The sequence below is a fragment of the Mastomys coucha genome, unplaced genomic scaffold, assembly GCF_008632895.1.
Source record: "Mastomys coucha isolate ucsf_1 unplaced genomic scaffold, UCSF_Mcou_1 pScaffold17, whole genome shotgun sequence".
Taxonomy (NCBI): domain Eukaryota; kingdom Metazoa; phylum Chordata; class Mammalia; order Rodentia; family Muridae; genus Mastomys; species Mastomys coucha.
In genome coordinates, this window is record NW_022196899.1 from 22,910,091 (window position 1) to 22,924,012 (window position 13,922).

The 13,922-nt window shown below is 43.6% G+C and overlaps 1 protein-coding gene across 7 annotated transcripts in view; it reads left to right on the forward strand.

Annotated features, from left to right (window-relative positions):
* The first annotated feature begins 1,983 nt into the window (after positions 1-1,983).
* Positions 1,984-13,922, forward strand: part of Phc3 (polyhomeotic homolog 3) — a 71,289-nt gene continuing 59,350 nt past the window's right edge. For all 7 annotated transcript variants that reach the window (XR_004120412.1, XM_031376496.1, XM_031376500.1 and 4 more), the window contains exons 1-3: positions 1,984-2,069; positions 5,634-5,796; positions 10,411-10,566. Coding sequence is in view for 6 of the 7 variants with exons in the window: in XM_031376496.1 (XP_031232356.1) it covers positions 2,056-2,069; positions 5,634-5,796; positions 10,411-10,566 (333 nt within the window). In the remaining variant the exon portion in view is untranslated. The remainder of the gene's footprint in view (positions 2,070-5,633; positions 5,797-10,410; positions 10,567-13,922) is intronic.

Here is a 13,922-nt window from a genome sequence, read left to right on the forward strand (position 1 = left end):
AAGAACGGCAGCAACCACGGAGTCAGCCAGATACTGGAAGACAGGTTGTGTTGCTACTGAAGGTGGAGCCAGAGACTTGATCCAAGCTCTTAGGAGGAGCTCAGAAGATTGTGAGTGGGTCTGAGACATCAGATACTGTGGTATTTACACGGTTGGCAAGTGGGTCTGAGACATCAGATACCGTGGTATTTACACGGTTGGAGTTTGGTTTTGGTTTGATTTGATTGTGACTGTGCTCTGGTTCTTCCTTCTTGAAGTAAGGAGGTTTTGTAAACGTGTTTTTGACTTTTATAGGAGCCCACAGTTTGAGAAACATTCGATTTTAAAAGACTTTGGATTTTAAAAGAGACTGGACATTTTAAAGAGCCTGGATTTGTAAGTGTACGAATTTCAGAGGCTACGGGACATTTTACGTTCGTAAAATGTTTTATATTGTGATGTCCTTGTGTGTGATCTCAGGGATGGAAAAGAAAGGAAAAAGTTGTGGCTTAATAGTGATGTGTTTCTATGTCACACTGTACTGTCTAGTTTTATGTCAACTTGACACAAGACTAAAGTCATTGGAGAGGAGGGAGCCCCAACTGAGAAAATATCTCCATATATATATCAGTTTGTAGACAACCTTGTAGGGCATTTTCTTAATTAGTGATCCGCACAGGCAAGCCCAGCCCATTGTGGTTGGGGCCAGACCTGGGATGGTGGTCCTGGGTTCTATAAGAAAGTAAACTGAGCAAGCCAGTACACAACAGCCCTCCATGGCCTCTGCATCAGCTCCTGTCTCCAGGTTCTTGCCCTGCTTGAGTTCCTGTTCTAACTTCCTTTGATGAAGAACTGTGATGTAGAAATGTAAGCCAAATAACCCCTTTCCTCCATAACCTGCTTTGTGCATGGTGTTTCATCACAGCAATGGAACCCTAAGATATTGAGATTAGTGTACTTCACATCAGGAAATAATAGGACATTGTTTATGATCATTACGCTTCTTTTTCTGTCAAGAGCAGCAGAGATTTACTTACTTTTTGGATCTATGAAGGAAAGTCATACTGTGTATGGATGTCTACAAAATCCACTCTTCAGATTAAGAATATTCTGGAAGTATATCTTTAATGTTTTACAGTTGTAGTCAATCTCTTCTTTCTTTGAAACACAGTCTTACATATCCCAGGCTAGCCTTAAAATTTCTATTGTTAGATCTGAGAAAAAACACCATTTCCATGACTGTCTGATTAAGCAAGCTTTATTTAGACTGGCTAAAGGCTGCCTCAGCCAAGTTGGAATTTCAGAGAGCAGCCCCTCACTGGCTTTGGAGGTCTCTTGGTGGGGGTTGGGGGGAAGGGTTAGGGTTGATAGATAACAGCTGTTGAGATCATTGGCTGTTAGCACCAGGACAGAAGAACGGAGGGTCTCAGGGCTCAAGGCTGCTTGTGAGGTATACAAGGGTAAGAATACACCATGGGAAAGGGGAGTCGTCACAGGTGTTAAGCAGTTTAGCAAGGCAAAGGAGTGGGTATCCATCATTGGGGTTACAAACTCAGAATAGGTTGAAAAACATGGTTTGCAGGGTATCTTAGGTTTAGGAAACGGAAACTTACCTTTGTAAGGTATAGGGACATAATAACAATGTCGTTCCGGTTTTGATTTTTACATTATATAGCCTAGGATGACTTTGAATTTTTATTCAAAACTACACTTTCCAAGGGCCCGGCCATGCCTGGTTTATGTGGTACTGGGTATTGAACCTACGACTTGATGCACGCTTTTGAAACTATTCTAGCCACTTCTACATTTCCAGCGCTAAGCAGAACTTTTTCTATTTTTGTCGCAGACCCCGGGCTAAGACAGATCCTGAGCCCTAGAAATAGAGGGTGCCCGGGAAGGGCCACTCAGGGAAACCTCCTCCTCCCAGAGAGAGCTGAGGTGGGAGGCAGCCCGGCAGTCGCTGGCCTCACGTGACCTCAGCACCCCCCCATCCCGCCCCTTCGCTCTTGCAGGGAGGTTGGGGGGGGGGGAAGAGGAGGCGCATGCGCACCCCGCGTTAGTGATGGAGGAGAGAAGATGGCGGAAGCGGAGTGAGTGACTTGCTGGTGACTGATGTCGTAACCCGGGGGCGAGCGAGGGCTGCGACACGTTCTCCTGAGGGAGCTCTTAGGGCTCCGAGGCTGGCAGTGCAGGGCCGAGGAGAGGCAGGAGCCACGGCGTGGTGGTGGAGAAGCCCCGCGTGGTGGGAGGAGGATGGCAGGTCCAGCCAGCCTCCCCCTCGGGAGTGCGTGCTGTGCTGTACGGTCCGGTCCCCGGGCTGCGTGGTCCTAAGCGCACAGCTCCCGGAGGGGACCCGGGCCTCCGGGCTCTGCCGGTACGCGAGCCCTGCGGCGCCTGGCCGGGGCTGTCATTCCAGCCGCGGGCCCCGCCGAGGTGTGTCGGGCTGGGCAGGCGCCGCCAGGCCTCCGCGCTGGCTCCCGAGGCCCTTAGCGGTCCGTCGGTCCGTCCGTCCGTCCGTGCGTCCGTGCGGCGGGGTCCTGGGGAAGCGCAGGGAGGCGTCCGGACAGCGGCTGCGGCCCGCGAGGCCGAGGCTCCCCCACAACTCCCCGGCCTTTCCTTGCAGTTCCCCCCTCCGGGCTTGGGCTGCGGCGGCGAGCCTCCCTCCCTGGAGGGCCGCATTCTTGTGTGGCGCTGTGATGCTATGCTCAGTTAGCGACTTGAAACTTCGGGTTCCCGGGTAGGCCTCTGGCGGTGCCAGAGCTGAACGCCGCAAGTGTTTTCCACGCCAAGCCCCCGTGCACACCCCCCCCCCCCCCCCCCGAAAGTGTTCTTTTGCACCAGGCCTCGAAATGTAAAGCGATGGTTTGTGGCCAGTTGCACTCAACCAATGTTTAGAATTAATGTCTAGGTTCTCTGACCATTTTTGGTTAGTCAGGAACTACTTGTTTTCGCCCGCCTTTGGGCTTTGAGAGCACAGCCGAGCAGAATGAGACTTTGAAAGACCAGGGTTTACGGTGGTGTCTTGGATGCCATTGGTACACGGTGCCAAAGTGCTATGACACGCAGTAGTTTCATCAAGATTTTTACCTTATTGCTGATTGTATGTAGTATTGAGCAGGTGTCATATGATACTGTGGTTTGCTGATTGGAAGGGAACGAACAGCAGAAAAGTCTAAAAATGTATGATTCAGCTTCTACTAAAGGAAGTTAGCAGTCCCATTTGTTTTTCCTTTCACCTTTCTCCCTTGTAAAATTGGAGATGTTAATTCAGGTATGGTGGGCTGGAGACTCCTGAGGCTCGTTGAGGCCAGCCCGACCTACATACTGGTACCCTGTTTTGTTTTGATTTTTAAGAAAGAAAAATAAATGTTCTTGATACAGTCTTGTCAAAGGTGGGAATGTCAGTTGGTTCAGTTTTTGTTTTTCAGGAGAAAAAGACTGGCAAGGAAGGAGGAAGCTAGTAATTTCTCATGTGGATTTCTGATCCTGGTTGACAACTACTGTGACTTTAGTTTGTAACAGCATGGAAGCCGTTAGAATTGACCTTAGAGGCTCGACTTTATTAAAGTACAGTTTTCTTTGTGGGTGAAAATTTGTACCACAACATAAATGACATAATATTGGAGGGAAAAGATTAGAAAGTTTGGTACAAAAGTGTACTTTATTGGTTGTACATTGGAAACTGAATAAATTATATTCCACACCCCCAAATTTTAGAGCAATTTTCTGTGGAAAGAAAAAGACTTTTGTAAAGATGTAAGAAGTTGCTTTTATTTGCTACTTTATTTCCTTAAGGGGACTAATCTGTTATTAAGCTAAATTTCTATTACTAGAGTTAGTAAAGGACAATGGTGTGGTCTAATAAAAGCTACTGAGACTTGAAAAAAATTAACTTACAGTCTCTTATGTATAGGTAGCTACATATATGTGTGTGCATTATTGCCGTGGTATGTGCTCAGTCCCTTGGGAGCCAGCAGAGGGCATCAGATCCCCTGGGACTGGGTTTTGGAGAGTTGTGTGGGTGCCGGGCATCAAACCCAGGTCCTTTTGGAGAACAGCCAGTGCTCTTAACCGTTTGAACCATCTCTTCAGCCCCACTAACGTGTGGTTAGGATCTTATTTTAAATTTTTATTTCTTAATAAATAAAGGGTGTTGTATAGCCCAGGCTGGCCTCTCACTTAGTATGTATGTAGCCAAGGATGACCTTCTGCAAGTGCTGGAATTACATGTGTGTGTGCCACCATGCCAGGATTACTAAGACATTGTGGTTTTTTTTTTTTTTTTTTTTTTTTCCAGAGACAGGGTTTCTCTGTAGCCCTGGCTGTCCTGGAACTCACTCTGTAGACCAGGCTGGCCTCGAACTCAGAAATCCGCCTGCCTCTGCCTCCCAAGTGCTGGGATTAAAGGCGTGCGCCATCACCGCCCGGCTACTAAGACATTGTTTTAAATAATGGTACGGCAGCTACAGTTAAAGTAGGAAACGAACGACTTTGCGGGTGGAGAGATGGCTCAGCAGTTAGGTGCGTTTGTTCTTGTAAAGGACCTGGGTTCAATTCCCTACATCCACATGGTAGTTCAGAATTGTCCGTAATTCCCCATATGCAGAGCACACAGGTACATACACACATATCCACTCTCTCCCCTATACACCCAAGAACACAAAAATAAGCAAAGAACTCTGATGATGCTTAAGTCCCGCCCCTTAATATTCTCTCACTACTTTAACTTTTGGTTTCAAATTTGTCTTTTTTGTTGAAAAATTTTTTCATATAACATATTTTGGTTATCTATTTTTTGTCTCCCACAGTTTCTCCCAGCTCTTTCCCACCTCCCTACCTACCCAACTTTAAGTTCCATTTCTCTCTTTTTTAAAACACATAAACATAAAAACAGAAACCAAAACTCCAGAAAGACCTTATTGGTGGTGATGGTGGCCCACACTTTTAATTTCAGGAGACAGAGGCAGGTGGATCTCTGAGTTTGAGGCCAGCCTGGTCTACAGAGTGAGTTCCAGGACAGCAAGGGCTATATAGAGAAACCCTGTCTTGGAGAGAGAAAAAAAAAGAAAAAAGAAAAGAGAAGAAAAAGGGAATCCCAGAAACACCTCCCCATGAAAACCCCATTAAAAACAAAAATCCAAATAAATAAGCAAAAGACTAATTATAGACAAAAATTGTCAAGAACAAAGCAGAATGAAGCAGAAAGTCCCCAGAAGTATTATTGAGTTCATTTTGTGTTGGCTAACTACTTTCAAGTGTGGGTTGACATATCCAGTGAGATTCCATTGGAGAAAATTGATTTTTCCCATTGCCAATGGCCATCAGTCGAGGATAGCTTCTTGGTAAGAATAGGACTCCGGGTCCACTCCCACATTGCTCAAATCTGTCTCTTTTCAATAATGCAAACATAAACTTCAATTTGGGCTTCGTCTCAGTTACCATTCAGTTTAACAGACAGTAACTATCAAATAGCCTGTATTTAAGGGAAGTAGGTATATTTCTCTTCTGTTTGCTGATTCAGAGTGCTAGCTTTATTTTATTGAGGCCTTCCTAGAAATTTAGGCTCTTAACTGATCATTTCTTTGTAGCGAGAATTCATCGAAGCTCATAGATAGTGGTTTTTCCTAGTACTGATAGTTTGTGTCATCTGACAGGTTTAAGGACCACAGTACAGCTATGGATAATGAGCCAAGCACCGGAACGTCCGTGTCCACAACAGCCAGCAGCACCACCACCACCACCATCACCACATCCTCCTCTCGAATACAGCAGCCGCAGATCTCTGTCTACAGCGGCTCAGACCGACATGCTGTCCAGGTATTTCACCGAGATACAGGGGGAGTTGAGGCCACAGATGGCCTCCTGTTGTGCCCAAGCCAGCTGTATGTGTTGATTCATATCCTTGGATAGTAGCTTTGTGAAAGTTCAGCCTGGGGATGGAGCTCAGCGGCTGAGTGTCTGCTAGTCTGTGTTTAATCTCTAGCATTGTGAAAAATCAAGTAAAAGAAAGAAAGCATTAATTTCTGAAAAACCAGTAAAGTTATTTAATAATTGTACTATTCAGAGGGCTTATATTTGTCAACAGGAAGCTTATAAGATTATGTGTCAGAAAAAATATAATTGAACGCCTCTAAATGCAGCTGTAGGAGTAAAGATATTACAAGTGAAATATATGGGATAGCTGCTTTTTGACTTACTTTATATTTGAGGGCAACATATACATTTACGAAAACTTTTCACAATTATGTGGTGTAAGAACAGGAAGGACCTTCGTCCTACAGCCTCTTGGGGTAGAGAAAGAAGAGAATGGTTTGAAAGATGTTTAGTATAGTCACTTAGTTGAGAAAGTAAAATCCATTTAGTTGAACTTTATACCGCTAGAGACAATATGGCATTGTTTTAGAAAGAAGTGAGTGTTGCCATCTGAGGGTTCTTTGTTTGAGTTCAGTTGTCATTATTCTTTGTATCTGGGTGCCCTTGGGCGAAAGACATAATCATTTCCTTGAGTCCCAGGAACCAGCAAAATGTGGGTAACACTGTGTACTTGGATCAATTACTATGAGAATTAAAAGAAGCATCTAGAATTGTGTGGGAGACATTACAGGTCTCTATAAATGACAGTAGATCCATTGAACAATTTTTATGTGCCAGGCATTTAATGAATGTTTTCTTTGTGTAGATTATTTTGTTTAATCATTCCAGACCTCTATACAGTAGGGATTTTACAAATAGGAAAACCAATGTTTTAAATAAGCTAAATAATATTTCCAAACTCACAGTGCTAGTAGGTTGTCTGGCTGCAGCCTTCTGGCAGTAGCTACTCCGAGTTCTGGCTGCTATGTGTTTCTTATTTGCCTTCATCTTTTAAGGATTCTCAAGTTTTAGAATTGCATTTTGTTTTGTTTTGTTTTTTTAAAACAGGGTTTTTCTGTGTAGCTCTGGTTGTCCTAGATCTTTCTCTGTAGACCAGGCTGGCCTTGAACTCAGAGATCTGCCAGCCTCTGCCTTTAATTTCAAGTGCTGAGACTAACGGTGTACACCACTACCTCTAAGCTTGTAATTGCATTTTTAAAGTTTTTAAAATTATTTTTATTGATTTTTCTGCTTATATGTATGTTTTTGTGAGGTTGTCAGATCTCCTGGAACTGGGATTACAAGCAGTTGTGAGCTGGTATGTGAGTGCTGGGAACTGAACCTGGGTATTTTGGAAGAGTAGCCAGTGCTCTTAACCTCTGAGCCATCTCTCCACCCTCCCAACCCCATTTTTTTAAGGGCTGGGACCCAAATATTGTTTTATCACTGCATTCTTCACTCTTACTGCATTCTTCACTCTTACTGCATTCTTCACTCTGACTGCATTCTTCACTCTGATTGCATTCTTCACTCTGACTGACTGCATTCTTCACTCTGTGCTACACTCACCTCTGTGCTTTGTGTCTCCATGGTAGATATTCAGTGTGCAGTCTATGTAAGTCTTCTGTGGTCTGGAATTTCGTTCTGATGAAGTCACTGTGGAGAACTGCTGGAGACTTTGTCAGCTCAGCAGAAATGCAGAACTTGAATGCACAGGAAGAACATACAGATAGGATGATATCTGACTATGCCATTTATTTCCACTTTCACGTATGCCAGGCAAACTAAAAAGTGTATGTAATGTTACTAGAGACATCACAGGTGCTGATAGGTCTCATAAGAAGCTCAAACTCTAGTTATTATAGATCATTGAATTTTCTCGTTTAGAATATTTTCAAAGCTATGTTCATTGAACCACTTAAGTAGTTCTTTAACTTTCAGGGTTTCTTTTTTAGTCATGTGGACTTTCTTTACCCTGGTTTCAGTAGAGAAACAAAATAAGAATGCTATATTGTCATGTCAGTGCCAGGTATCTGGTAGAGAATAGGAGATCATGCTGACACAGGAAATTACTATACTGACAGAAAAGCCTTGAGTCGATTATTTGCTTGTCATGGAGATTTTAGAATTTTGTTATGGAATTAGAAGATCATACATGTATTTATCTGACCAAAGAGGAATAGTGTAGTCCTGAGTCATTCAGTGTTTCATCCATAGTCTTTTGCTATGAGGAATCAGTCAACTGGGAATCTGTGAGAAGAGGTCACAGCAGGAACCGTCTGTAGCTGGAGAGAGACAGGAATTCTTGAGTGGACTCATGGCACTCTGAGTAAAGGGATCCATGGATTTATGTCAGGTATCCTGACTTCTCATGGGTTATCACACTCCTACTCCATTAGAATGTTTAAAACTCGGCTGTGACGCTGAGGTTAGCGCTGTGCTGGTACAGTCACAGTGGCATGCCGAGGTTAGCGCTGTGCTGGTACAGTCACAGTGACATGCCGAGGTTAGCGCTGTGTGCTGGTACAGTCACAGTGGCATGCCGAGGTTAGCTCTGTGCTGGTACAGTCACAGTGGCATGCCGAGGTTAGCTCTGTGCTGGTATAGTCACAGTGGCATGCCGAGGTTAGCTCTGTGCTGGTACAGTCACAGTGGCATGCTGAGGCACTTTGACTTGTTTTGAACAGATGGAGGGAGGATTTTCCTCTTGTCTTTTTAGAAATCTTGATTTTCTTCTTTTGGCTCAGATTTTACATCTATTAATAATTACTCACTATAATTGATTTTTGAGTTTATTTAAAAATTACTCTATTAAAATTATTTTGGCGCCAAGTGGGTGCAGTATCCATGAAGGGCAGCAGGGGGCGTCTGTCCTCTAGGACTGGAGCTATGGATGGTTGTGAGCTATGTGGATGCTGGGAACTGAATCCTGGTCCTCTGGAGGAGCAAGGATTCTCAAAAGCTGAGCCAGCTCTCCAGTTCTCTATATATTTTAGATGTATTTTTAATGTGCTTTTTGCCTGCCTGTATGCATGTGTACCATGTGTGTGCTGCTTGTCTGCAGAGGCCAGAAGCTGGCATCCAGTGCCCCGGAACTGCAGTTATATGTAGTCGTGAACTGCCACCTGGGTGCTGGAACCATGCTCAGGTCCTTAACTAACTCCCCAGCTCTTACGAGTTTTTAAATAGTCCACCAAAGTGCCAGGAGCTGGCAAGGTGGCTCGGCAGGTAAGGACATTTGTCTTCCAGTCTGGCGATCTGAGTTTGGGTTCCAGAGCCCACATGGAAGGAGAGGACCAATTCCTAAAAGTTGTTTTCTGGCCTCACACACGCATGCCACGGTTTACCAATACACAAATGAATAAATTTAAAAAATGATTAAGAGTATTCCTACGTAGAAACAAAGAATCAGGTTTTTTTTAGAAATTTAAAAATTATTGAGTCATTTTCAAAGAGTACCTCTTTAATTTTATATGATGTTTAATGTAATATTCATCGTAGAACTTTCAGACATATGTAGAAAGGACAAACCAGATATTAACAGTCATCTCCAATATCCTCACCTTGTTATCTCCTAAATGGTATCTTATTCAAAATGATTTTCTTTACCTGGTGATGTATTTAGTACTTATTACATAGCTCTATATCTGCCTTGTATAATAGTCACTAGGTGTAGCAATTTTTATTAAATTCAAAATTCAAGTTCAGTTTAAAATTAAAACCCACTTCTTTATGGACTTGCTAGGCTTGTGGCTGGTAGTCATTGTGTTTGTCTGCATGACCATTTGTAGTGGGTGTATGGGAGAACTACTCTTTATACACCCCTGACATCTACCAGGCTGTTTACAGAAAGCATACTATTTCTTAACTACACGTGCAGGGAGGGCTAATTTCCTAGTCAGTATGAGTATGTTTTTGGATCTATCTATCTATCTATCTATCTATCTATCTATCTATCTATCTATCTTTGTCTATCTAAAAGTTGTGAGTTGCAGTATCCCTTTAATTGGTAAGGCTTTTTTGACTACTAATGAGAGTTAAGATTTCTTCACATATTTGTCCTGTTCTACTTTAGGTGAATGATCTGGGTAATTTGATTTGTATTAATGTTGTCTATTTTATATAATAATGTATTATTATTATATAATGAGTGAATCCTAGTGGTGTACAACAATAGGTAACTGTGTCAATAAGCTTCAGGACACTGACTGTTAAAGCAAACAGCTCCTTTTTTTTTTTTTTTAAAGATTTTATTTATTTTATGTGAGTACACTGTAGCTGACTTCAGATACACTAGAAGGGAGCATCAGATCCCATTACAGATGGTTCTAAGCCACCATGAGGTTGCTGGGAATTGAACTCAGGGCCTCTTGAAGAGCAGTCAGTGCTCTTAACCGCTGAGCCATCTCTCCAGCCCCAAACAGCTCCTTTTTATACTAAAGTTTATGGTTAAGTTAATGGTTGATGTAAAATTAAAATGGTAGAGTTGTGCTTGGCATGCGTAAAGCCTCGGCAGCAGAGCGAGAAAAGACGATTTTGAGATGATGGTTTGACATAGGCTCTCTTACCTTATCACAGGTAATTCAACAGGCCTTGCATCGCCCCCCCAGCTCAGCGGCTCAGTACCTTCAGCAGATGTATGCGGCCCAGCAGCAGCACCTGATGCTGCACACGGCTGCTCTTCAACAGCAGCATCTAAGCAGCTCCCAGCTCCAGAGCCTCGCGGCTGTCCAGGTGAGACCGAGTGGACAGTGTGCCTTAGGCAGCGATTACTGGAAGTCCAGGCGGGCGTTCTCCGAGAGCTTGTTGTCCCTGACGGGATGGGTTCCTAAGCCGACTTTAAGTTGGGTAAATGCTCTCTCTGTATGTGGTGTGCTTTTGTCTCTAAAATTTTAGATACAACATTGAATATTTAAGGTTATAAGAATTACATGTTTTAAACCAAAAGTAAGTTTTTCTTACATAGGTCATGTATAGTCATAGAACACGTCAAGTGAGATAAACTTACGAGTGGTGGACGAAGTAGAGTTGCTCAGCCTTCCTTGTCTGTCAGCTCCTGAGTTTTAGAGGAGCCGCACGGCAGCACACAGGGGCGTGTGTGTGTGTGTGTGTGTGTGTGTGTGTGTGTGTGTGTGTATGTGTGTATGTGTGTGTATGTATGTGTGTGTGTGTGTGTGTGTATGGGTGTGTGTATGTGTGTGTATGTGTGTGTGTGTGTGTGCATGTGTGTGTGTGTGTATGTGTGTGTGTATGTGTGTATGTGTGTGTGTGTGTGCATGTGTGTGTATGTGTGTGCATGTGTGTGTGTGTATGTGTGTGTGTGTATGTGTGTATGTGTGTATGTGCATGTGTGTGTATGTGTGTGCATGTGTGCGTGTGTGTGTGTATGTGTGTGTGTATGTGTGTGTGTGTATGTGTGTGTATGTGTGTGTGTATGTGTGTGTGTGTGCATGTGTATGTATGTGTGTGCATGTGTGCGTGTGTGTGTGTATGTGTGTGTGTATGTGTGTATGTGTATGTGTGTGTGTATGTGTGTGTGTATGTGCGTGTGTATGTGCGTGTGTGTGTGTGTGCCTGTGCCTTCCTACAGTCTGAAACTAGTCCTATTAATAACTTAACTTTATGATTATTATTTTGGTTTAAAAAATATTTTCAGCCTAGTGATGGTGGTGGTACAGGTCTTTAATCCCAGCACTTGGGAAGCAGAGGCAGACTCTGAAAGTTCAAGGCCAGCCTGGTCTATAGAGTGAGTTCCAGGACAGCCAGGGCTACACAGAGAAACCTAGGTCCAAAAAAAAAATTTTTTTTTAAAATTAATATTGTACAGTTTAAACTTTTTGTGAGATTTAGTTATTAATCTTAAGTCTGACCAGAAAATAATCTTAATTTGCAACACCTGTAAAAAATGTATTTCTGTTATTTATAGATACCAGCTCTTGCTTCTTTTCAATAGTGTACTATTTGTTTTTTTTTTGTTTATTTAAGAAAGATAGTGTCTTCTTACTAGCTCTAGCTGGCCTAGAAGTCACTATCTAGACCAGGCTGGCCTCAGTCTCATGGAGACTCACCTGTTTCTACCTTGCAAATTCTGGTATTAGAGGTGTGTACCAATATGCCAACTTCAATAGAGAATTAAAAGATATTTTAAGTAACAGCTATGCTTCTGACTTAAGGCAATGGCAACCCACTGGCTGTTGAAATAGCTCAAGTTTCAGTCCTGGCTGTCCTGGAACTCATTCTGTAGACCAGGCTGGCCTCACACTCAAGAGATCTGCGTGCCTCTGCCTCCTGAGTGCTGGGATTAAAGGTGTGCACTGCCACCACCCTGCTTCTTTCTCTTTTTTTTACAGATCTTATTAATGGTTTTGATGTGTTTTGTGTGCTTACACGAGTGTGTGACTGTGTGTTCCCATGTGTGCACATGTGGAGGCCAGGGCAGGATGCAAGTTGTCTTTCTTCCCAGTCTTTCTCTGCAGGTCTCCCTCCTGAGTGCCTTGAAGACAGGGCCTGTCAGGAGTCAGAAGCTCAGTGGTGCAGCTAGACTGCGGCTTGTAGGATCCCCCTGCCTTTGTCCTTCAGTGCTAGGCTTCATGTGAAGCTATGCATGGCTTTTTATATGAATGCTAGGGATTCACACTCCGCGTGCCCAGGCTTACAGAGAAAGGGTTTCTACCCACAGCCATCTCCCCTGATGGAGCAGGCAGCCCCACTTCAAAGGTAGCAGAAGAGTGAGACTGATGGTGAACTGTTTTGTTGTGGTAATAATTAATCTCAATTGGGGGTTTCTACCCTACCTTAGATCATCCAGTTCCCATAAAAGACACAAGGCCTTTATATGTACGATAACCTTTAATCGGCACTAGAGTTGGACAGGAATCTACCCTCTGCGCTATTATGTCTACTTCCCTGCCAATAACCCTGAGCTATGACTTGCCACATTCTGCCTGGGGCGCTCTTACTCCAACTGGCTAGACCTCTTTTGTATGTTTTCATGATTCACCTACCCCTTGGCCCCTTCTCCCCCCTTCTCCCCCCCTTCTCCCTCCTCTCTTGGTCCTACCTCCCATCCTAGCTCTGGGAACTGAAACGTTGCCCAGCTATAGGCATCTTTATTCAACCAACAGTTTTAAATTAAGGAGCAAGGGTACATAGTATCACATGGTGTAAGTAAAGATTTCCTCATCCCTGGGGCATCTCCTGGCTGTCCTGGAACTCATTCTGTAGACCAGACTGGCCTTGAATTCATAGAGATCCACCTGCCTCTGCCTCCTTACTACTGGGATTTAAAGACATATGCTAACACCACCCAGCATATTTTTTGTTTTGAATGAATGAATTTATTAAGTACATAGCTAGTGAAAGTAAAAGAATAATAGAAAGAAAAACATTATCAACTCAGAAGGTCAAAACAGACAGCAGTCCAAGATCCATTGAGGCAGTCAGTTGGAGTTCCTAGTGGTTATCCTGAATGTCCCCTCGGCAAGGCTTCCAAGTAACAGCTTCCAAATAACAGCAGAAAAGTAATACCATCAAGCCAGGGGCTTGCAAACGTCCAGCAGGGACCCTATTGGGAAAGCCCTGCTAAGGTAGCTAGCTAGCTGTTGTTTCCAGTGGACATGCCCAGTTGAAGCAGAATATTCTTTTGGGTGAAGCTTCCAAGTCATAGAATGCATAGCAATGTTTAGAGATAAAATCAAATTGGTGCTTATAGCATCTAGCCAAAGACGGCAGTGAAGAGAGGCAGTTATCTAGAGATTTAAGGGAGCTTTCTCTGCATGGTTGAGCTCTATTCGTGTCCCCCCCCCCCCAAGAGGGTGAACTTGGAGGGTTTTTTTCCCTTTTATTTTATTATTTACTTAAAGATTTTATTATTTATTTATGTGTATGTATGTATGTTTGTATGCACACCTGTGTGCTAGTGCCTGTGGAGGCCAGAAGAGAACATTGGATCTCCTGGAGCTGGAATTGTGAGCCACTTGCCATGGATGCTGGGAACCAACTTAACCACAGAGCCATCTTCCCAGCCCCAGTGTAGGCACCTGTATTTCATGGGCTAGACAATAATAATATCAGATGGGAGCCCCAGTGTA